The sequence below is a fragment of the Camelus bactrianus genome, chromosome 23 (genome assembly GCF_048773025.1).
Source record: "Camelus bactrianus isolate YW-2024 breed Bactrian camel chromosome 23, ASM4877302v1, whole genome shotgun sequence".
NCBI classification, from domain to species: Eukaryota; Metazoa; Chordata; class Mammalia; order Artiodactyla; family Camelidae; genus Camelus; species Camelus bactrianus.
In genome coordinates, this window is record NC_133561.1 from 4,150,493 (window position 1) to 4,168,875 (window position 18,383).

General features: G+C 40.5%; 1 protein-coding gene across 2 annotated transcripts in view; it reads left to right on the plus strand.

Moving 5' to 3' along the window:
• The first annotated feature begins 7,652 nt into the window (after positions 1-7,652).
• Positions 7,653-18,383, plus strand: part of KCNT2 (potassium sodium-activated channel subfamily T member 2) — a 282,806-nt gene continuing 272,075 nt past the window's right edge. For both annotated transcript variants that reach the window (XM_010974039.3, XM_074351598.1), the window contains exon 1: positions 7,653-7,788. In XM_010974039.3, coding sequence (XP_010972341.3) covers positions 7,694-7,788 — 95 coding nt within the window. In that variant the 5' untranslated portion in view covers positions 7,653-7,693. The remainder of the gene's footprint in view (positions 7,789-18,383) is intronic.

Here is an 18,383-nt window from a genome sequence, read left to right on the forward strand (position 1 = left end):
CCTTGTTGTATCAGTGCTTGTAACTGTGTTTCCTTCTTGTTTTTATCTGACAATAGAAAAATGCAAACACGCACTTTATAATCTGCATACTCAGACGGTACAAATCAAGATGGCGATGGATGCAGAGCTACCATTTAACACCTTAAAGCGGAGAGCTATCTGAAAATAAAAAAAAATAGAAATTTGGTATATGAAAGTAATAGAATTAATATTTACAACATAACTTGATAGCTAAAGAAAATATATGAATGTCAAGGGTCTTACATATTCATAAGCATCAATAACCTCAATGTATCTAACACTTTTATGTATGAAAGAAGTGTGAGGCTTTTCTAATTTTTTTGATTCTTTATTATGTGCCGTGTTTATGGGTCGTGTTATTTGCAATGAAAACTTCTACTGTTAGCTTGTAGCCTGGGGACCCTTCATAACAACCAGGAAAATTGGACTTCCATATCGTCTGTACTAAAATGGCTACTAGGTGGTTTGTTTTAGCTTCCCATTGCCTCTGTCTAATCATCTTCAAGATGAGAAGACTATCCATTCCCTTAATATAAAATATTGTTACATTATTATGAATTTTAAACAAATGAGCTTAGGGTTGTATTTAATACTGGAATGGACAGACAATAACTGTATAAATTGTTGATATGCTATAGGAATAACACAGAAATCACCAAAAATTTTCCTCCTTGTAAGTTAAATTTCTAAATGAGAGGAATAAAAAAAAATAATGACAATGTTTCAAAAGGAGTAAAACTATTTTAACTGCAAAGATAATATCATCTATATTTTTTTCTTTCTTGCAAGCATTACTCTATTTCTCAAATCACACCCTCAGGAGAGAAGATCTTTTACACTTAATATAAAGCTCTGACAAAACACTTTTTAACTTGTATGCCTTGCTCAGCTAAGTGCAACACACACACATGCATACATACACCCATGTAAAAATCACATCTACACGTGCAATGCAATTTTCCCGTACTGGAATTGAAAAACCTAGGCAATTATTGGATCATTTTTCTTCCTTTACTCCGCCTTACTTTCCTTTTTCGCTTTCTATTATTCAGCAAACTTTGGTTTTGGGTCCGCACTATATGCTGGACACTGTTCTTCAGGATCCACAAGGCCCTTGACCTTAGAGGGTTTGTATCGCGGTGGGAGAGGAGGAACAAGGAAACACAGACAGAGAAGAGCACCTTTGTGTTGGGTGATGGGAAGGGTCTTCTTTGATGATGTGGTAATGAATTAACAAGGCAGCCTTGGTAAGAGGAGAGAGGAGAGTTCAGGGAAAACAAGCAAGTGCAGGGAAGTCCCTCGGGTGGAAGACGGCAACTGAGACTGCAGCACGGTGGGTCAGGAGCGATTTTATAATTTTATTTTGTAATGTTGATTACCGACTGGTAAACACAGATATCTACAGTTATCGACCATTAACCTTCTCGCTCAGCTGTACTGGGAAGAACACGCACTTTGGGAGTCAGAAAATCAAGGTTTTGAATCTTGGCCTAGCAACCTGTACCTGGGTGGTGTCGTCTGAGCCCAAGTTTTCCCATCTTCCAAAACTGGACAAAGTTGTTTGGTTTTCAAAATCGTTGTGACCCTCCTAACATGGTATCTGGGCTATAACAGTTACTCTGCAGCTAATAATTTTTTAGCATGTATGTTTTTTTGCTTGAAGAACAACAAAGATACAACCTGATCCGTTCACATTATGCAGCTTCTCCCTCCCTCCCTAGACGTTTGTTGATCATCCACTGATTGAGGACCATCATGAAAACGGCCAACTGTGGTTGCCATCTTGCTTTAGAAGATTTGGAGACGACAAGGGTCAGGGTGGAGGAGTGACCATGCACAGGGCGCCTCCTCTGGTCTGTCAATGAGCTAGATTTGGGACACCAGCAGCGTAAGGATGGGAAGACCCAAGATGAGAACTGGAATTTTCCAAACCTGCTGGAGATTTTTTTCTTGCAGGAAATATATAGGTTTTGTAGGTGGAAGAATCACGTGGGTGTGATTCCCGGGTTATTGTAGGGACATCATGCTTCGAAGTTAGGGAATCACATTGGTGCTAAAGAATTCCCCCTGCGGTTCGATGTTCTCCTCCCAAAAATTCAGTCAAAGGAAGAGAGTGTAGAAGCAGGTAGACAGAGACGCTATGTGTTAGCATTAAGGGGGAAGCTGAGGAAGATGAGCTGCGAGAAAAGGGAAGGAAGCGAGGGGGAGGCCACAAGGATATTGCTATTACTGCAATAAAATGTTACATTAATATAGAAAGTTAACTCCTGACAAGCGTCCGTTGTTCAGTGTGCATACACGTTTTGCCTCTCAGACAAGCCATATTTTTAGGACGGCAGAAAACACTGGAAGTGTTGGGTGAATCATGTTAATTACTGGAACGTCTTCATAAGTCTCCAAATGGCCTCGCTCTGAACCACTTACCTGTGCTTTTCAGGGAGAGTCTGTGAACTGAATGTGATATTCTGCTTTTTCTTTTTCTCTCTTCCACTCTCTTTCTTTTCACTGTTGCTGAAATAAAAATGATTTTACTCATGTGGCTGGACATGCTTAGAATATAGGGCAGGTTTTGTTACAGTTTTCTTCCAGCAGGTAGAATCTGTTATAGCTGGAACCAAGGGTCACAGAATAAAACTAACCAAGAAAAGAGAGGCCCGCCTGTCTCTGCTCTGGCGGTGGGCGCCGACCTCCTTGTGTCTCCGCTCCCCACCGCCCCCCACCTCCTGTCTCCCAGGTGCGTTTATGGGCTCAGTGCCTGCCCAGCTCTTCTCTCCTGGTGCTGAGAGCCAGGTGCGTTGATCACTCCTCCATTGCAACAGCCACCTCTCTAGGATGCTTCTCAATTTTCTATCTCTGGACAAGAATTCTGCTGATATCCAGGTCCACATCATCAAACCTTCCCGATTTCTCCCTTTTGCAGGTGCCTCAAGGTAAAATCATTTCCTCACTCAAACTTATTTCTGCATTCACATCGCATCCAACAGTAATACTCTGCATCTATTTACCCCGGAAGCCTAGAAAGTCCCATTGATTCTTCATTCCCCATTAACTTTCACTGTCTCTCAAAGATCCAGTCCTGCCAATACCATCTTCATAATTCCCTATACATCTGTCCTCGACTTTTCATCTACATTGTAGCCACTGCCTCCTCTCAGACGTCTGGAATCTCTCTCCTGCAGGACTGTATGGCTCAGAAATGGTCTCCCTCCTTTCATTCCTGTCCTCCCCACGTAAAAGTAACCTACACTGGTGGTCTTTCCAAACATAAATTGCACTTTGCCACTTTCCTACTTAAAATCCTCAAAAGATTCATCGCTGTCTACAAGTTCAAACCCAAACTTGTTGGCAGGGCATGCGAGGCCCCTCCAGATGTGGTCCTTAATAAAAGAAGGCAGCTCCTGGCTGCCAGTCTTCCTGCTGACATTTCTCCCTCCTCTCTACCCCCTCCCCACCTAAATACATACCCTGAGCTCAAACTGCATGAAGCTTTTGCATTTCCTGGAATCTGCCATTGCTTTCTTATGTCTATTATTTGTACTGATATACTTGCTGATGCTCCTGCCTCCACCTCACTCACTCACTTTTTCCATTCTTCAGTGTCGATGTCAGCACCTCCAGAAAGCCTTCCCTGATTTTCCAAAACCAGAATGTCTCTCTGTTAGACTAAGACTCTGTGCTTAGCAACACAGCTGTCAGTGCTAATTACCAGTGTGACCTTTCCCATTCTAGTCTGACTACTGGATGGTCCTTCTCTCCCCTGTTAGACTATGAGAGGTTAAATTCAGAGTAACTACTTCATGACTCTTTGTTAAGAAAAATAACTGAACACCTCTCTCCTCTGTAGTGAGATGTCGCTGTATAGCTTAATGATGCTGGATTATCCTGTCTTTTTCTGCCTACACAGATGAGATGTCTATGAAGTAGGTAGCCTCACATAGAGAAGTTATATTTTTCTTTTGAAAATGTATTTTCAAATAGCTTTTACAGGGCTAACCATTGACAGTTTTGAAAATTTTGTCAAAAATAATGTAATATTTTTGGATCATGTTATAGATGATGGATATATTGTTTAATGAATAAAGTATTTCTTGGAACAAAAAAAAAAAAACAACCAAAACAAAACAAAATAACATATAACATGAACATATTTGGGGGGAGTAAAAAAAATCTCAACATATTCTATGATTGCTACTATGTTCATTATTCATAAGATAATTATCAATAAATTGTTTTTTGTTAGTAAAACCTTTAATTGCCCATGAGGATGACTCTCATTTCTTTTTATATTTAAATATTAGTGTAATAAATCAATGTACTGAAAAATTAAAGATTTAAAAAACAATTTTTTTTCTATTGAACAAAAGGGAGGAAATTAGAAGATATTCTCAAGTGTGTTTTCTGGAAAGAAAACTTCTTAAACTAGGGAGTCAGTCTTCTCCCCAGTTCTCATTCTTGACACTCTACTCCATCAGTATAAAAATCCAAAAGATTTTTGGTGAGGACTTGTTTAGTAGCATGGGACCAAACCAGTCTGTTGTTCTGATCTATACGAGTATTGACTGGAACCTTAAGAACAGCAGTGAGTAAGGTGCAAAACTGTCATGTAGAGAACCAAGTTTAAAACTGTTTCCAAAAATCGAATCTCATATTATAGTAGAATGAAAGCTTTCACACACAGAGAGAAAAAGAGTCTATGAAATCAGAGATTAAAAGACCACAGTGAAAAAAGGAAACCCAGATAAAAAGAGTGAAAAGAGGAAAATATATTTTAACAGCAGGAAATGACATGACATGACAAAAAAGAGAAAAAAGTGCAGAAAGACAGGTGGGAGAGCTAAAAGTCAAAATTAATGACAAAAAATAAAGTCTGTCCAGAGAAAACTGAAAAAAAAAAGAAGAGTAAAGGATCTTCCAATTATAAATTTAAGTCTCAATGCCCAACTATGGCTCTATTTTAAGAATGTCAGGTTAGCGTTTGTTGTATTGCATTATTCTTTTAATTTTCTTAAATTTAGAAATATAAAATTCTTCATCGTGACGATTTTAAGGCGCGCTGTGGTCTCCAGCTGCTCTGACACATTAGGGCTCTTTGGACCCTTCGTGTCCTTAACAGCTGGACTCCGACACTAGTAGTTGAGCAAGTTTTTACTTATTTTTTTTTCTTTCTTTCTAAGATACTTGCTCCCTTCTAAAATGTTTTCCAGGCACTCGGAAGCCAAATAATTAAGACTGCCATAAAGGCGACACTTAAATAAGGGTGCACAGCTTTCCCTGAAGTCAGACGTTGTGCTTTACCCTCTAACCTCTAGCATCTCAGGAGTCTAACAATCAGCAGCTATTTTTTTCTTATTTTAATGCCTTGCTTCTGAGTCTGTTACTGACACAGAAATATTTCAGATTTCTGCCAAATATATAAAGGCCAACTATACTAATATAAACAAACATATTAACCTGGAACATTAAAAAAAAAGGAAATTGCATAGAGCTATCTTAATTGTAGATGATGAGGTCCAAAATATAAATCAGATATTGTCTCCCCCCCCCCCACCAAACTAACAACGTAGTGATACAACTCTCTCATTTGGCAAAATGATGATGATATTTCATGCAAAAGAAACCTAAACACATAACTCTGGAGCTAAAGCAAATGTGAAAAAAGTTAATCTCCTAGGTTCAAAAGCTTCTAATGCATCTCCATCTTACTTGTTGAGATTTTACTCCTTTGAAGGCGCTGTGCTAGAAATATAAGCCACCGTTGGGGGTGGGGGTGGGTGGGGATAAGACGTAGAAACATGCACAGTTAATCATGCAGCAGGCCAGAATATAATAAGCACCAAAAGCAAAATACTCACACAGGGAATGAAGGGTTCAAAGGAAGAAGGCATTGTAACCAGCTGGACGAATCCGGAAATCTAATAGAGGGCATGTCATTTGAGATGGGTCTGGAAGGATGGGCAGCATCTGGAAGACAGAGACACAGGGTATGACTGTTCTGTTTCCACTGACTCTTCAGATTTACCTACTCATTCTATTTCATCTGCTTTTTTGCTGTTTCATCTTGAATTTCCAACGGTCTGTAAACACCCTCCACTACGTGACCTCACCGAGGATTAATCATGCCAAATCAATCACTGTCTCCTGAATAAACCAAACATTTCTTTTAAAAAATCACTCATAGGTTCCTGTTTGCTCCACGGTTTCCTTCTCTTCCCTTGAGTGAGCTGCAAACTAGCACAGACTTAGTTCGTCATGTTCTTTGTCTTGACCCTTCCCTGTACGAGTGTGTTACCTCACAGGTGTTTCCAAAACTTTTTGTATATTATTTGACTACTGTGTCTCATATTGAATCGCTTCATTTAGAAGCTGGTTCCTCTGAGCACACGATGAGATTCCTGAAGGCCTGGGCAGTGATATGACCTCTGTATCCTCAGGCCCGCGTCTCTCAGATGGGAAGTATTCAGGCTCTGCACGGACCCTCGTGAAGTCAGTTCTTGGTGGAAGAACAGTGTGTGTAAACAGAACCAGGACTTGCATGTACTGCGGGTTCCCATAAGCTAGGGTCCACACTGAACAACAGGCTGCGGACTCTGGGGTTCACCCTTCCCCTGAGCGTGCGGACCACTAACAGGGCACACCCCACCAAGGCGAAGGCCAGGTAGCTTGGAAGCCCTCAACACCACGACAGCAGCAGCCCTAATTTCCTGGTGTGTCATCCTCCGAGCATCCCCACGTGCTTCCCCTGCCAGCATCTACACGTTCTCCGCAGCGGCCTAAAGTGGCCGTCGTTTTTGTACAGCATCAGGGAAACACCTCCCTTGCGTTCAGCCTCCGAGAAGGAAAAAAAAAAAGGGACTTTCCTGGGGCCGGGAGCGGGGATTCCCTCTCCAGGAACGTGCAATTTCCACCCCGCCAACCGGCTCGAGGCGGCCGAAGAGAAGGCACCGGGGGCCCGGGGCGCCCCACGCGCGTGTCCCCCTCCCCAGAAGGGTCTGGAGACCCGGAGCCCGCTAATTAGGCTCGCCCCTATTGGTCGCCCCCAGGCACCTGCGTCACCGTTATGCTAATGAGGGGCGTCTCATTGGCGGGGCCTCGGCGGCGGCCCCGCCCCCGGGGAGAGCCCGTGGGCATCGGCGGGGACCCCCCACCCCGGTAACCCTGGCGCCTGCGCGGGGCCGTGCGGGGCGCTCTCCCGCGGGACCTGCAGCCCGGAGCCGCCCTCGGAGGAGGCGCTCTCGCCGCCGGCCGGGAAAGTGCCTCAGCGTCCCCGCGCGCACGCCCACCCCGCGCCCCTCTTTCTAGGCGCCGCGCGTTTTTTGTCTTTTTTCGGGGAAAGTAACTTTTGCATTCCCGCCTCCCCCAAGTCCTGGGGACCAGAGGCGGTGCCGAGCCTGGGGGCGGTTCCCTGGCAGCGCTGGTTCTCGTCGGAGCCAGACTTTTGCTACTGGGCTGGGTTTGCATCATCCCCATCACACCCTCAGGAGAGAGGAGCCAGCCCCTTTCAGCCTCGGCTTCCGGCTCGGAGCAGCCCCCCTCCCCCACCCCAGGCCCCTTCCCCTCCTCCGGCCCCTCTCGCGCCCGCGGCCCGAGTCCTCGCCCCCCGCTCCGCAGTATCTTCCTCCTCTCGCCCTCCTCCTCCATTCGCTGTTTTACGTTTCCCACTCTTTGAGGAAGGATGGTTGATTTGGAGAGCGAAGTGCCCCCTCTGCCTCCCAGGTACAGGTTTCGGGATTTGCTGCTCGGGGACCAAGGATGGCAGAACGACGACAGGTGAGCACTGTGCTGCAGCGGTTCCGTACATGCCGCTGGGAGAGAGAGGGCTGGGGAGGCTGGAAGGGGCAGACGAGGGAGAGAGGAAAGGGAGCCAGAGACTGGGGGAGGGAGTAAGAGGGACTCTTGGATGCGTCTCTCCATTTTGACTCTAGAGCAATTGCTGTAGGCAAGGGACTCTTCCTTTTCACTTCCTCATCCTTGCGATGCATGTATTGCATTTATTTGGTGCTTATTCTTTGTCTGTGCTTCCCTAGGGTGTGTATGAGGCTGGTGTGAGAGGTACAGTACATTCAAATGGCACGCAGTATCAGTGCCAGTCAGTCTTCATTTTTCTTTAGGTGCTGTTAACCAGATTCGAAAATGTGTCCACGTTGATTGAAAAAGCACATTAGAAACTTAAAAGCTCCTGCACCTGTGTGCTTACTCCTTGTCAGGTTGTCTTGATTGGGTGTCCACCTGCCACGGGGAATTTTGTGCTTTGTAAACATTTGGAGTCACAGGTAGACAATTGGTTTGAATATGTAACAGGTAGTTAGTGAAAATGACAACGTTGGCGATTGAAAATACTTACTTTGAACGGGTAACTATGACTGTTATTAATAATAGTGTTTGTATAGCCTTTTCATAAATAATGTATTTATGAATAATCCAGCCTTTCATAAATAATGTATTTAGCCTAAAGAGTATGTATGTCTCGAAATTAAGTTTCAAAACTCGAATATTTATTATTAGCAAAATATTGCTCATGTGTTTTATCTATAGCATCACTGCTTTGCCTAGTTAATCTCCTGGGATTCCTTTTGCTATGTCTATATTATTCTTTAAAAAGCACATTTTATGTTTCATTGAATTTAGTATTATCCGGAACAGTCACTTAGGTATCACATGCCACATTTCCTTGTTTTTAAATAATATGTGTATACTAACTACGCTTTCAACTCAATTCATGTTTCCTTGAAGTTCAGTTTGGTATTGATACTCTGTTTTAATTGCATAAAAGGTCCATTATTGGTCCCATTCAAAATCTCCTCCTCATTCACCATTGGGCAATACCTTCCTTCTTTTCTTCACCATCTCAGCTCCAATACCAACCCCTCCCCTATACACAGAGGATTTTATCTTGGGCATCAATTGTGGAATTCTTCTTCAGTCTCCTATTAACGATTTAAAGGGATATGGATGTTTTGTGGAGGATAGGTATTTCAATGCAATCTCTTTTTAAGCAAAAAACATGTATTGGTTTAAAATTAAAAGAACAAATACCAACCTACCACAATGCTTGGAAAGTAAGATGTTCTGGTTGACTGAAGATGAAGAAAAGACTATTTAAACAAACTCAGATGCTAATTGAGATTTAGAAAAACTATATTAACTCAGTTCAGTGTCCCATCAAGTGCATCGTCGTGTTCATAGTGATTGGATCTGTATTTGTTACTTTAGGATTGGGCATCGTGTAGAACAGAAATCCTCACTGTGGAAGGTGTTGAGTACATAGAGGACATGTTTTGGACTTGGTCGTGGTAGCATTGTTTGCTTGTTTGTTTTTTATTATTGTGTCCAAGATATTAATTGTTTGTGAAGTTGCCCTCATTTTTCCAGGGATGCTGCAGATATATTTTGGTAATTAAGAATTTTGGTTCGTTGAATGTATCCTAAATGAATCACTGCTATGTTAAAGTTTTGCACATTTGTTTAAAATATCTGTTACAGTAAAATTTTATGCTAGCCCAAGTTTAACTTTAAAGTTAGGCAAAACTTACTATTAAAAATGAGGCTTTAAACATTTAAAAAATTGTTCATCCATTTTTAAAGATAATGTGGCTTTGTGAAAACTTACTGTTTAGTTTTGGTTCTATTTATTGTCCATCTTTGAAGAAAAGATGCTTTGGTTCATAGGGACCCAGGTGTCAATCCTGTGCTGATTTCTTCACACTTGAGTGGCTTGGGTGAGTTATTCAGCCATTATGAGATTCAGTAATCTTATTTCTGTACGGTATTTCTGTAAGACTAACAGTTGGTACTAAGCACTGGCTAGTGCTGTGTGTTAACAATGCTCTATGTTATATATTTATGTATGTGCATGTGTGTGTAACATATATATTTACATAGACATATAAATATGTCAACTTATATGCTATCTCTGTCCATGAATTGTGGGTTTAATTATTTTAAGGACTAGGAAACTCAGTTTCTGGGAAATTACGTACTTGTTTTGGTGCTATATCTTGCAAGTGTCAAGATGATACTTGGGCTCATCCTTCGTGAGTCAGATTGCTCAAGAAGCTCCTTAATTAAATTTGAGTTTGTAAAAAGAGTTTGACAGCAGCTAGCTTAGTTTAGGTGCTCTTCCTTGTGGTTCCCGTCCTCTCTTATGACTTGAAGTTTGCAGCTTTTGTAATTTTTCTTCAGAATCTTAAATTCATTTGCAGTAAGTAAAGTTATCTCTTTTGCCTTTAATATGGTCACACATTCCTTTTTTGCAATTAAGTCCACGTAGCAGTCTTATTCTACCCACTCGTCTTCGTGGACTTAGTTCCTGCAGAGTCGGGGAAGAACACTCTTCCGTGCAGGAGTGAGTGGACAGTTTCTCCCAGCAGATGCACTTAGAACCCTGCCCGTATTCTCCAGGCTGTTTTCCATGAGGTTTTGTGTTTGTTTTCTTCTGGCCTCAGGGGCACACCAGGCCCTCTTGGAGAGCGAGGCAGAGGTGCCGCTGAGTACACAGATTTGTTAGATGAATACCTGAGCCTCCTTGCTTCTTGGGTGGGATAATCCTGCAGTGTGTTCCCTACGCTATGTCCAAGGGGCTGCGCTCCAGTTGGCCCACACTGGTAACCAGCTTGGTATTGCAGGGTGAATTGGCTTCCTTCCCCCTCTCCCTTACTGGTGTTCTCTGGGTCACTTCCCAGATAAACTGCTTAGGTGTTAATCCTTATCTGAGGGTCAGCTTCTGGGGGAATCTGAATCCAGATGGGTATCTTCTCCATCTAGAGTCATAGCCTAGACATGATGGGGAAATTAGATGGTAGAGAAGTGGCCACTTTCTGCCTTGCTCTTCATGGTAAGAATTTTAAATTCACACGTGGTTGACTGGCATGTGAAGATGGGTGGGGTATAGCACTGTTGTGTGAAGGGGTGATGTTAAAGAGAGAATGTTGGGGGCCTGCCAGAATACAGGAAGTGTATACTCCACACCACAGATTTTCTGTGAACTAACCTTGAATAGTTCACTTAAGTGTATATTGCACCACCTTTTGGTAGAGAAACAAACGCACACATAATGTACATGTAATACATACGTATACGTAATGTGTATGTATTAGATCCGTATTCAATATGAAATACAATATAATGTATATATCATATGTCTGTAATGTATCTGTCAGTGCACCCTTACATAATTACCTTTCCCTTATTTGCATCGTGATATCCTTTTCTGAGTAGAACATAAGGGAACAGAACTAGACACAGTGGTGAAGATAATTTAGCACATGAATACCGTCAGTTCTGAGAGCCACAAAATAAGTTTGCGAGTTGCTCAATGACAACACTGCTTGTGCTGTAGGAATGTCTGTTGTATACATAATGCCTGTTTATTTCTTTGGCATCCTGAGTAAAACACAAAAATCTCATTTAAATGGTTTGTATAATATTTCTTTAATGGTCACTTATCCATTCACCTACTATTTGAATGCATGCTACATCTCAGGGCCTCATTAAATGAGGTTTTGGGAAGAGTATAAGAAAGAAGGAAACAGTGCTTGCTCAGGAGGTGTTCACAGATATAATTAGAGGTGAATTTTCCTCCAGAATGTGGACAGTATTACTTAGCTTATGATGATGTCCTTGCAGGATTTCTGTTTGAAGACTGTCAGAAAGAGCATCCAACATGTGTAGATAGGATATTCAGTGTTTGCTTGAAAATAAAGTGGGTAAAATCACTATATTAGAGATGGCTCAAAGTCTTCACTGTATTCTGAGTCTAATTTAGAATACTTAGTATCTTCAAAGTTGCTCTGTGATTGAAACTAATATGAGTAGAGACTGAATTTAACTGATTTTGTGTGGGAATCATTCTGCAATTTGTAAAATTGATGTAGTGTTAAAATCTATCTTTTTTTCTATTTTTATGTTTCTAAGATTCATAAAAGAGTAGAGATTTAGAAAATTCTTCTGCAGTTAAAGATTGGCAAATTCCAGGCTTAAATGCCTTCAGACAGTAAGGGCAGGCCCTTCTCATCCTTCATCATGACTTAATAATTTTAAAGTTGGGAACACAATGCACTTGATGCGGATAAATTATCACAACAGTGGATAAATTACTGTTAATGGATAGTTCTCAGTGACAGGCATGTGGGAGTAGTCCATTTATTTAATTAACAGTATTCTAATTTTCAAATATCTGGTCAGGTATTGTAATTCCAGTAATTTTAAGCATATCTTTCATATTTTATAGGTGACATTTTAAAGTAGTGCAAGGGAGTCACCTAATGCATTGCACTAATTGAAAACAGAGGAACTTGAATGAAGAGTACAGTTCAATCAACTGATAGTTTAAGGGGCATTTATAAAATGGGAGAAATGTTTGGGTACTTTCGAGTATGTGTAAGTTTAGATATCATACAATGCAAATATATTACTTTATACAATCAAATTTAATTGGGGGAATGGGTTTGGGGTTGGCATGTGGCATATTTATATGTTACAAATTTTATCTCCTTTAATAAATTATATATTATTTTGAAAAGTAGCCATTTAATGTTAAGTTCTTATTCTAAGTTTTTATGTTCAGGTCAATAAACACACTTTTGAAGTATTTTAAGTGCTGCTAAGAAGAATGAAATGTTACTGTTTAATTGCATAGTGGAACCAACCATGTGTATGCAATACCTATAAAAGTGACTTAAGCATTCATTGTTAGAGAACCCAGACAATTCTGTCTCTTAGCACCACTATATTATGAGAAATCTCCGTGAATAAGGCAATAAAAAATTACTTACTACCATATTAGGTAATGGTGCAAAAAAGACTTTATATACGTATAATATAATACATAAAATGCAAAGAATCATGAAGTTTATTATTACTTTTCAATAGTTACCAATAATTCAGACATTAGTACTTTATATTAAAACATATGTGGTTGTTTTCTTTTGACCTACTCTGTTAATAAAATTGAAATGTGGCTTTTCAGATTTATTAAAATTTCTTTTTAAAGTTTGAATCCATGTAACCACTCTCATGGATCCACTTTCGTTATATAGTTATGTGTTAGTAATACCTCTGCTGTGAGTATTACACTTTTAACTTTTCAAAGTACCGCTACATATAATAAATCTTGGATGAGGAAAGTTGGAAAGCAGTGATTTCATTTTCCACATAAAGTATGTGACGTCTTAAGGAGATTAAACTTCCTACTAGACAGTTTCTCCATTGCAGCCTCAAGTTAGTCTTGAGAATGGGTGCGCATACTTCCCAGTGGGTGACCAAGGAAATGATTTCGGCTAACTTGGTTGTTTTATCAAAGTTATTAACAGTCGTTTTTCCTTCTCTGTTAGTAACGTAACTCAACTTCTGCAAAAGTAGATTTGAAAGGTAGTAAGAGAAATAACACAAATGAAAGCTAAACAACTCAGAGTTTGGGCTTCATTATTGGTACAAAATAAACATTAAAGTTACAGTGTGTTTAGTCATAACATGGAGCTGTGGCTAGATTAATAGTGAGTGCAATACTTTTGCGGGTTTTTTCCAACCATGCTCTTGTTTATGTGTTTATAGGTTATATAAACATACAAATCATATGTTTATCATATATATCATATAACCATTTGCTTTGTGTATTTATTTGAAATTAAATTAGGGTGGCCTTTTCTGATCGGTATTTAATACCTTCTATCAAGATGTTTTTAAACTCACGCTTTTTCTGAGTTTTAAATTGTTAATTTAGAATTTCTTTATAAAAGAGACCAAAACAATGTCTAATGACCCAGAAGGACAGTTACTTCCACTATTTGACCATTCTTGTCTGGATATGGGATTTTTTTTTAAATAGGTCAAGAAAAAAAATTTTTTTTTCACAAGGGTCTTAATCATCAGACAACAACCAACTTGCAGTTTAAGAGAAAATCGCTTGGGGAGGAGAATGAGAGAAAAAGGTTCATCTGAAGCACTGAGGAAATCTCAGCCTCCATGCAAATTCAGAACTGGCATGTGGAGTTGTGAAAACTGGGGTTGGAGTGAAGGGAGGGGCGTGGAGTTCCGTCTCGGACTGAGTGTCCTGCCCAGGTACAGTGGGTAAGGATGCTGCTTTCTGGTAGTCATGGTGGTGGTATGTAAGGTGCTGAAACTTGTAAGCAGGTGATCAAACTTTAGGAACAAACCAATTGTAAAGACTGAGCAGAGATATATATTTTATTCTTGCAATTAAATAAAATATAGAACATAGTTAATCTGTCAGACCTCCAGTATAATCCATATTAAATATTTATACCCAATACACATTTATAAATAATGATTATTGTACCTTCATTCTCATTAACATAGAAACGAAGAAATTGGCCACATATAGCAACCACGAGCTTTATTTTGCCAGCCAAATCACATTATTATTCTTTTGCCTAAAATGATCATTAATATTGGTAACTTTTTAAATATTGTGTATCATGTCACTGTTGCTTTGTTGCACACTCAAGTATTACAGAACAAAGGCTGTGATTCCTTAGGAGCTGAGGTCCCCTTGAATTCCCCTCCACCCTCCAACCCAGTGGCTTGTTCATGTACATCTGGCCTCATCATCTGTCCTGGTGTCTGGTATTGCATGACCCACGGCCATCGTGGCATTTGATTGTATATCTCTCATGTAGAAGAGTGACCATGTACGTGCTTGGAACAGATGAATAAAACCCAGGCATTGTGGCAAGAAAGCACTGTGAAAATGCCATTGGATCCTTTGTATCTGATCATTGGGAAGCAGAAGTGTGAATTCGAAATTTCTGCCTGGATTCCTCATTAACGACATACAACGGGAATGAGCTGGCTCTTAGAGAGAACCTGAGATGTGGGGTAGTTTCCAGGGAGGGAGGAACCACTGCACATACCTGGGAAAGTAAGTCATTTACGTGGACCAACTCAGGGCACCAGCGGTATTAGATTTACTTGCCTCGTTTGGCTGGACGTGGAGATGGGTTTGGAGTCGGGAAGGGAATTTGACAGAGACTGGAAAGTCCAAGTTGCCTGGAAGGAGCAGCGGGAATGATGGAGAAGAGGGTCTGCCCAACAGGGAGACCGCAGACAGGGAGGTTCTCTCCTCTGTTTCGTCTTGGATCGGTCCTATTCATCTTCGTCTTTCTTTGGCACATAGAAGCAGTGAAGGAGGACAGAAGCAGAAACCCAGACTGCCAAGCAAGACCCCGCCCTGGGACCCCTGTCCTGTTCAGAGTCTTCCCTGGGCCTTTCTTTGGAGCTGTGCGTGGGACCCTCAGCACTCCTGCAGTTACGCCAGGGCTTTAAAGAGTCAGACTCGTTTCCCTCTTGAACTCGGAGTTAACTGCTTCCACTTTTCACAGTATGTTAATATGTATAAGAAGCGGGCTTTTGCGTACAAAGCCAGAAAAGAGTGAATCTAAGAACTAAAGGCCTGCTTGTTCTTGGCTTTCTTGCACTGGACTTTGCACAGAAACAAAATGATGAATTGTTATTACAAGGGCACCCTTAGCACATCTTGTAAATCAATGTGTGAACAGGGATAAAAGCAGATTAACACATTTCAACCTCATTTAACTCCCTGTGGGAAAACTTGTAGATTGTCCACGTATTGCAAACAACCAGTTATGAACAATGGGGACCAGATGTGTGGCTTAATAGTGGACAGCCTGCTGTCTCAGGTCTGTCAAGACCTGAAATACCACTCGATCCCCTAGGAGTCAGATGGGTGATTAGTAAGCTGCCCGAGTACCGGTAAAGAGTGATGGCAATGCCTTTAGTCCCTGCTGCACCATGCGGTGATGACACTGGCAGATGGAAGCTTTCAGGACGATGTTTCTGTTTCTTGCCTGTCTCTCCGCAAGAGCTCATGTGCTGTTTCACCTGTTTCTACTGAAAATACAGAGGGTGCAGTGAAAATAGATGCTGCTGCTGAAGTGAGTATAGGACGCTGCACATTGTTCTCAGCATGTTACCTGTATTTCACTGAACCTTCACACCAGCTCTGAGGAATTCTGGTATCTTTCCCTTTTTACAGAGGAGTCTCCTGAGGTACAGAATCCATGTCTTGTTCCAAGTTACATAACCCTAAGAGGCAGAACCAGAATCGAATTATTAATGGCTACCAACCATGTTTATATATGTTTGTATGTAATTAAACAGAGGTGATTTCATGCTATTAAAAAACAGAAAGGACAAAATGCCAACAAATGTGGATGCTTTGGGAGGTGGAGAAGTCACATAGCACACCTGCATCCCTTTAGGCCCCTAGTACAGTGGTTCACTCGAAAGGAAAGTTAGGGAATGTTTGAAGTTGGTAATCTTTTCTGGGAGAAAATAATTGCTTTTCCCTCTCAACGTAGGACATTGCTCTCCACAGGCTGGAGAAAGTGGACTGAGATAGGAAATCAGTAAAACTTCCAAGGCAGAGATTTTATTTCTTTACTCAAATATTTATATGTTTATTTATTTATTTGTTTATTAGAGATAAGCTGGAGGTGCCCCAGGGGTCACAGCAGTTCACGACAATCACCTTTCTTTTGATGCAGTTTTTTTTTTTAATGTTTCTCTGTAGAACTTTGGGGTTTTCTGTTTATACGTCTACTCCCTAAGGTATCTGTATCCGCCTAAATTTATTTTTCTCAACAGTTGTGCTGGTGATAATGAGCTCCCTCTTGCAGAGATGTTACGTGGAGTGAATGTGGTCGTGTGAGATTGCTTGACTGAGGGCTTCACGTTTAGCCATACCTCTTACTGTGTTTCACCTGTTCCAAAAAAGATGCAGTTAGCATTCAGTAAATTGAAAATACAGCTGAAGAAAATACAAGTGGTCAAAAAACGAAATTAGAGTAGGTGCACAGTGTGAATGCCACGAGTTCCTATGTGGTTGCTGGAGAGGGACCACAAAGTTAGCCAGAACAAAGGAGACACGATCAGCCCCGTAAGATGAGAAATAAACTTGCAGTTCAGGAGGAACAGGGCTTTCCTTGCTGTTCAGATTGAAGGGACATTGTTCCCTTGGATCTTTGGTTAGTGTACAATATCCTCACCCCTCTCCTGTCGTGAGAGAATAGCAAGTGTCCTAAGACTTTTGTAACATTCTCACTGCCAGGGGCTGTTACAAGCAGAAAGAAGTATTCACGTACAGCAGATCTACAGAACACACATAAATGTATTTCAGATGCATCTTGTAGGACCAAAAAAAAAAAAAAACCCCAAGGTTACTGATGGGTTATGAGTCTCTCACGTAATCTTCCTTGAAAAGTTTTTTTTTTAAATGTAGAGATGTCTTTAGTTAACACTTAAGAAAGCAAAGAATTTGGGTTTATGTTCTCAGTTGTGGGCCTGATGTGTAAACGTCATCAATAGAGGCCAGGCTGTCACTCTGGTGAGAATCTACACGGATTCTAACCAAAACACAAGCCTGCCTTCTAGTTATTTTCACCTCATCACAGATGTTAGATTAATTCCGTTATCTTAGTTTCCCACAAATGTCCCATGTAAATATCATACAATTTAATATTCTATTAAGACTTGATAAATATCCTGAATTTAGTTACCTGTACAGCCCTATGTATCTCTGTGTACATAGATAGAGATATATATTAAGCACATAGTTTTTATCGCAGACTTCTGGTTGCTAAGTAATTGGTATAATATAAATAGCCTCAAACTGGAATATTTTTTCAGTGTATCCACCATCACCAATACCATTATAATCCTCCAGAATCCTCCATTTCAAAACTTTGCAGTACAGTTTTTTCAGCTTACTTTTTCAGTTAGTTCTTGGTCTCCATCTATTCTTTTTGGTAGGATTTCCTTCCTTCTTATTTAAATTAATTTAGCCCTTGCTAGCGTGCCTTGTTGTTCCAAGTCTGTTCTTTATACCTCACCACCAGGGATCTCCTGGCCAACTCAAGCCTTACTCAGCTTATACATTTTCATCATAATCTTCTTAAACGTGATTTTAGCGTGTAATATTCACGTCACTAATTTTTTATGTGAAATTTAAACTGCTCAGCCCAGTATTCAATGTTCTTCATTAATTGACTCCTTCATTGTTTTGCTTCTGAGAACGTATTTTTAAATGTAGGCCCAGTTTGTTTTTTTTTTTCCTTTTTGACTAATCAATTTATTTAAATAAAACAAAGAATTCACCCATTTCTTCTGCTCCTTGTCCCACCCTCTGGCAACCACCAATCTGTTCTCTGTATCTATGAGCTTCTTTTAAAAAAAAATTATTATTTTTTATTTTATTTATTTATTTTTTTAATTTTCACTTATTTTTAACTTTATTTTTGGGGAGAGGTAAGTAGATTTTTTAAATTCACTTATCTTTAATAGGGGTACTGGGGACTGAACCGATGACCTAGTGCATGGTAGGAGCACAC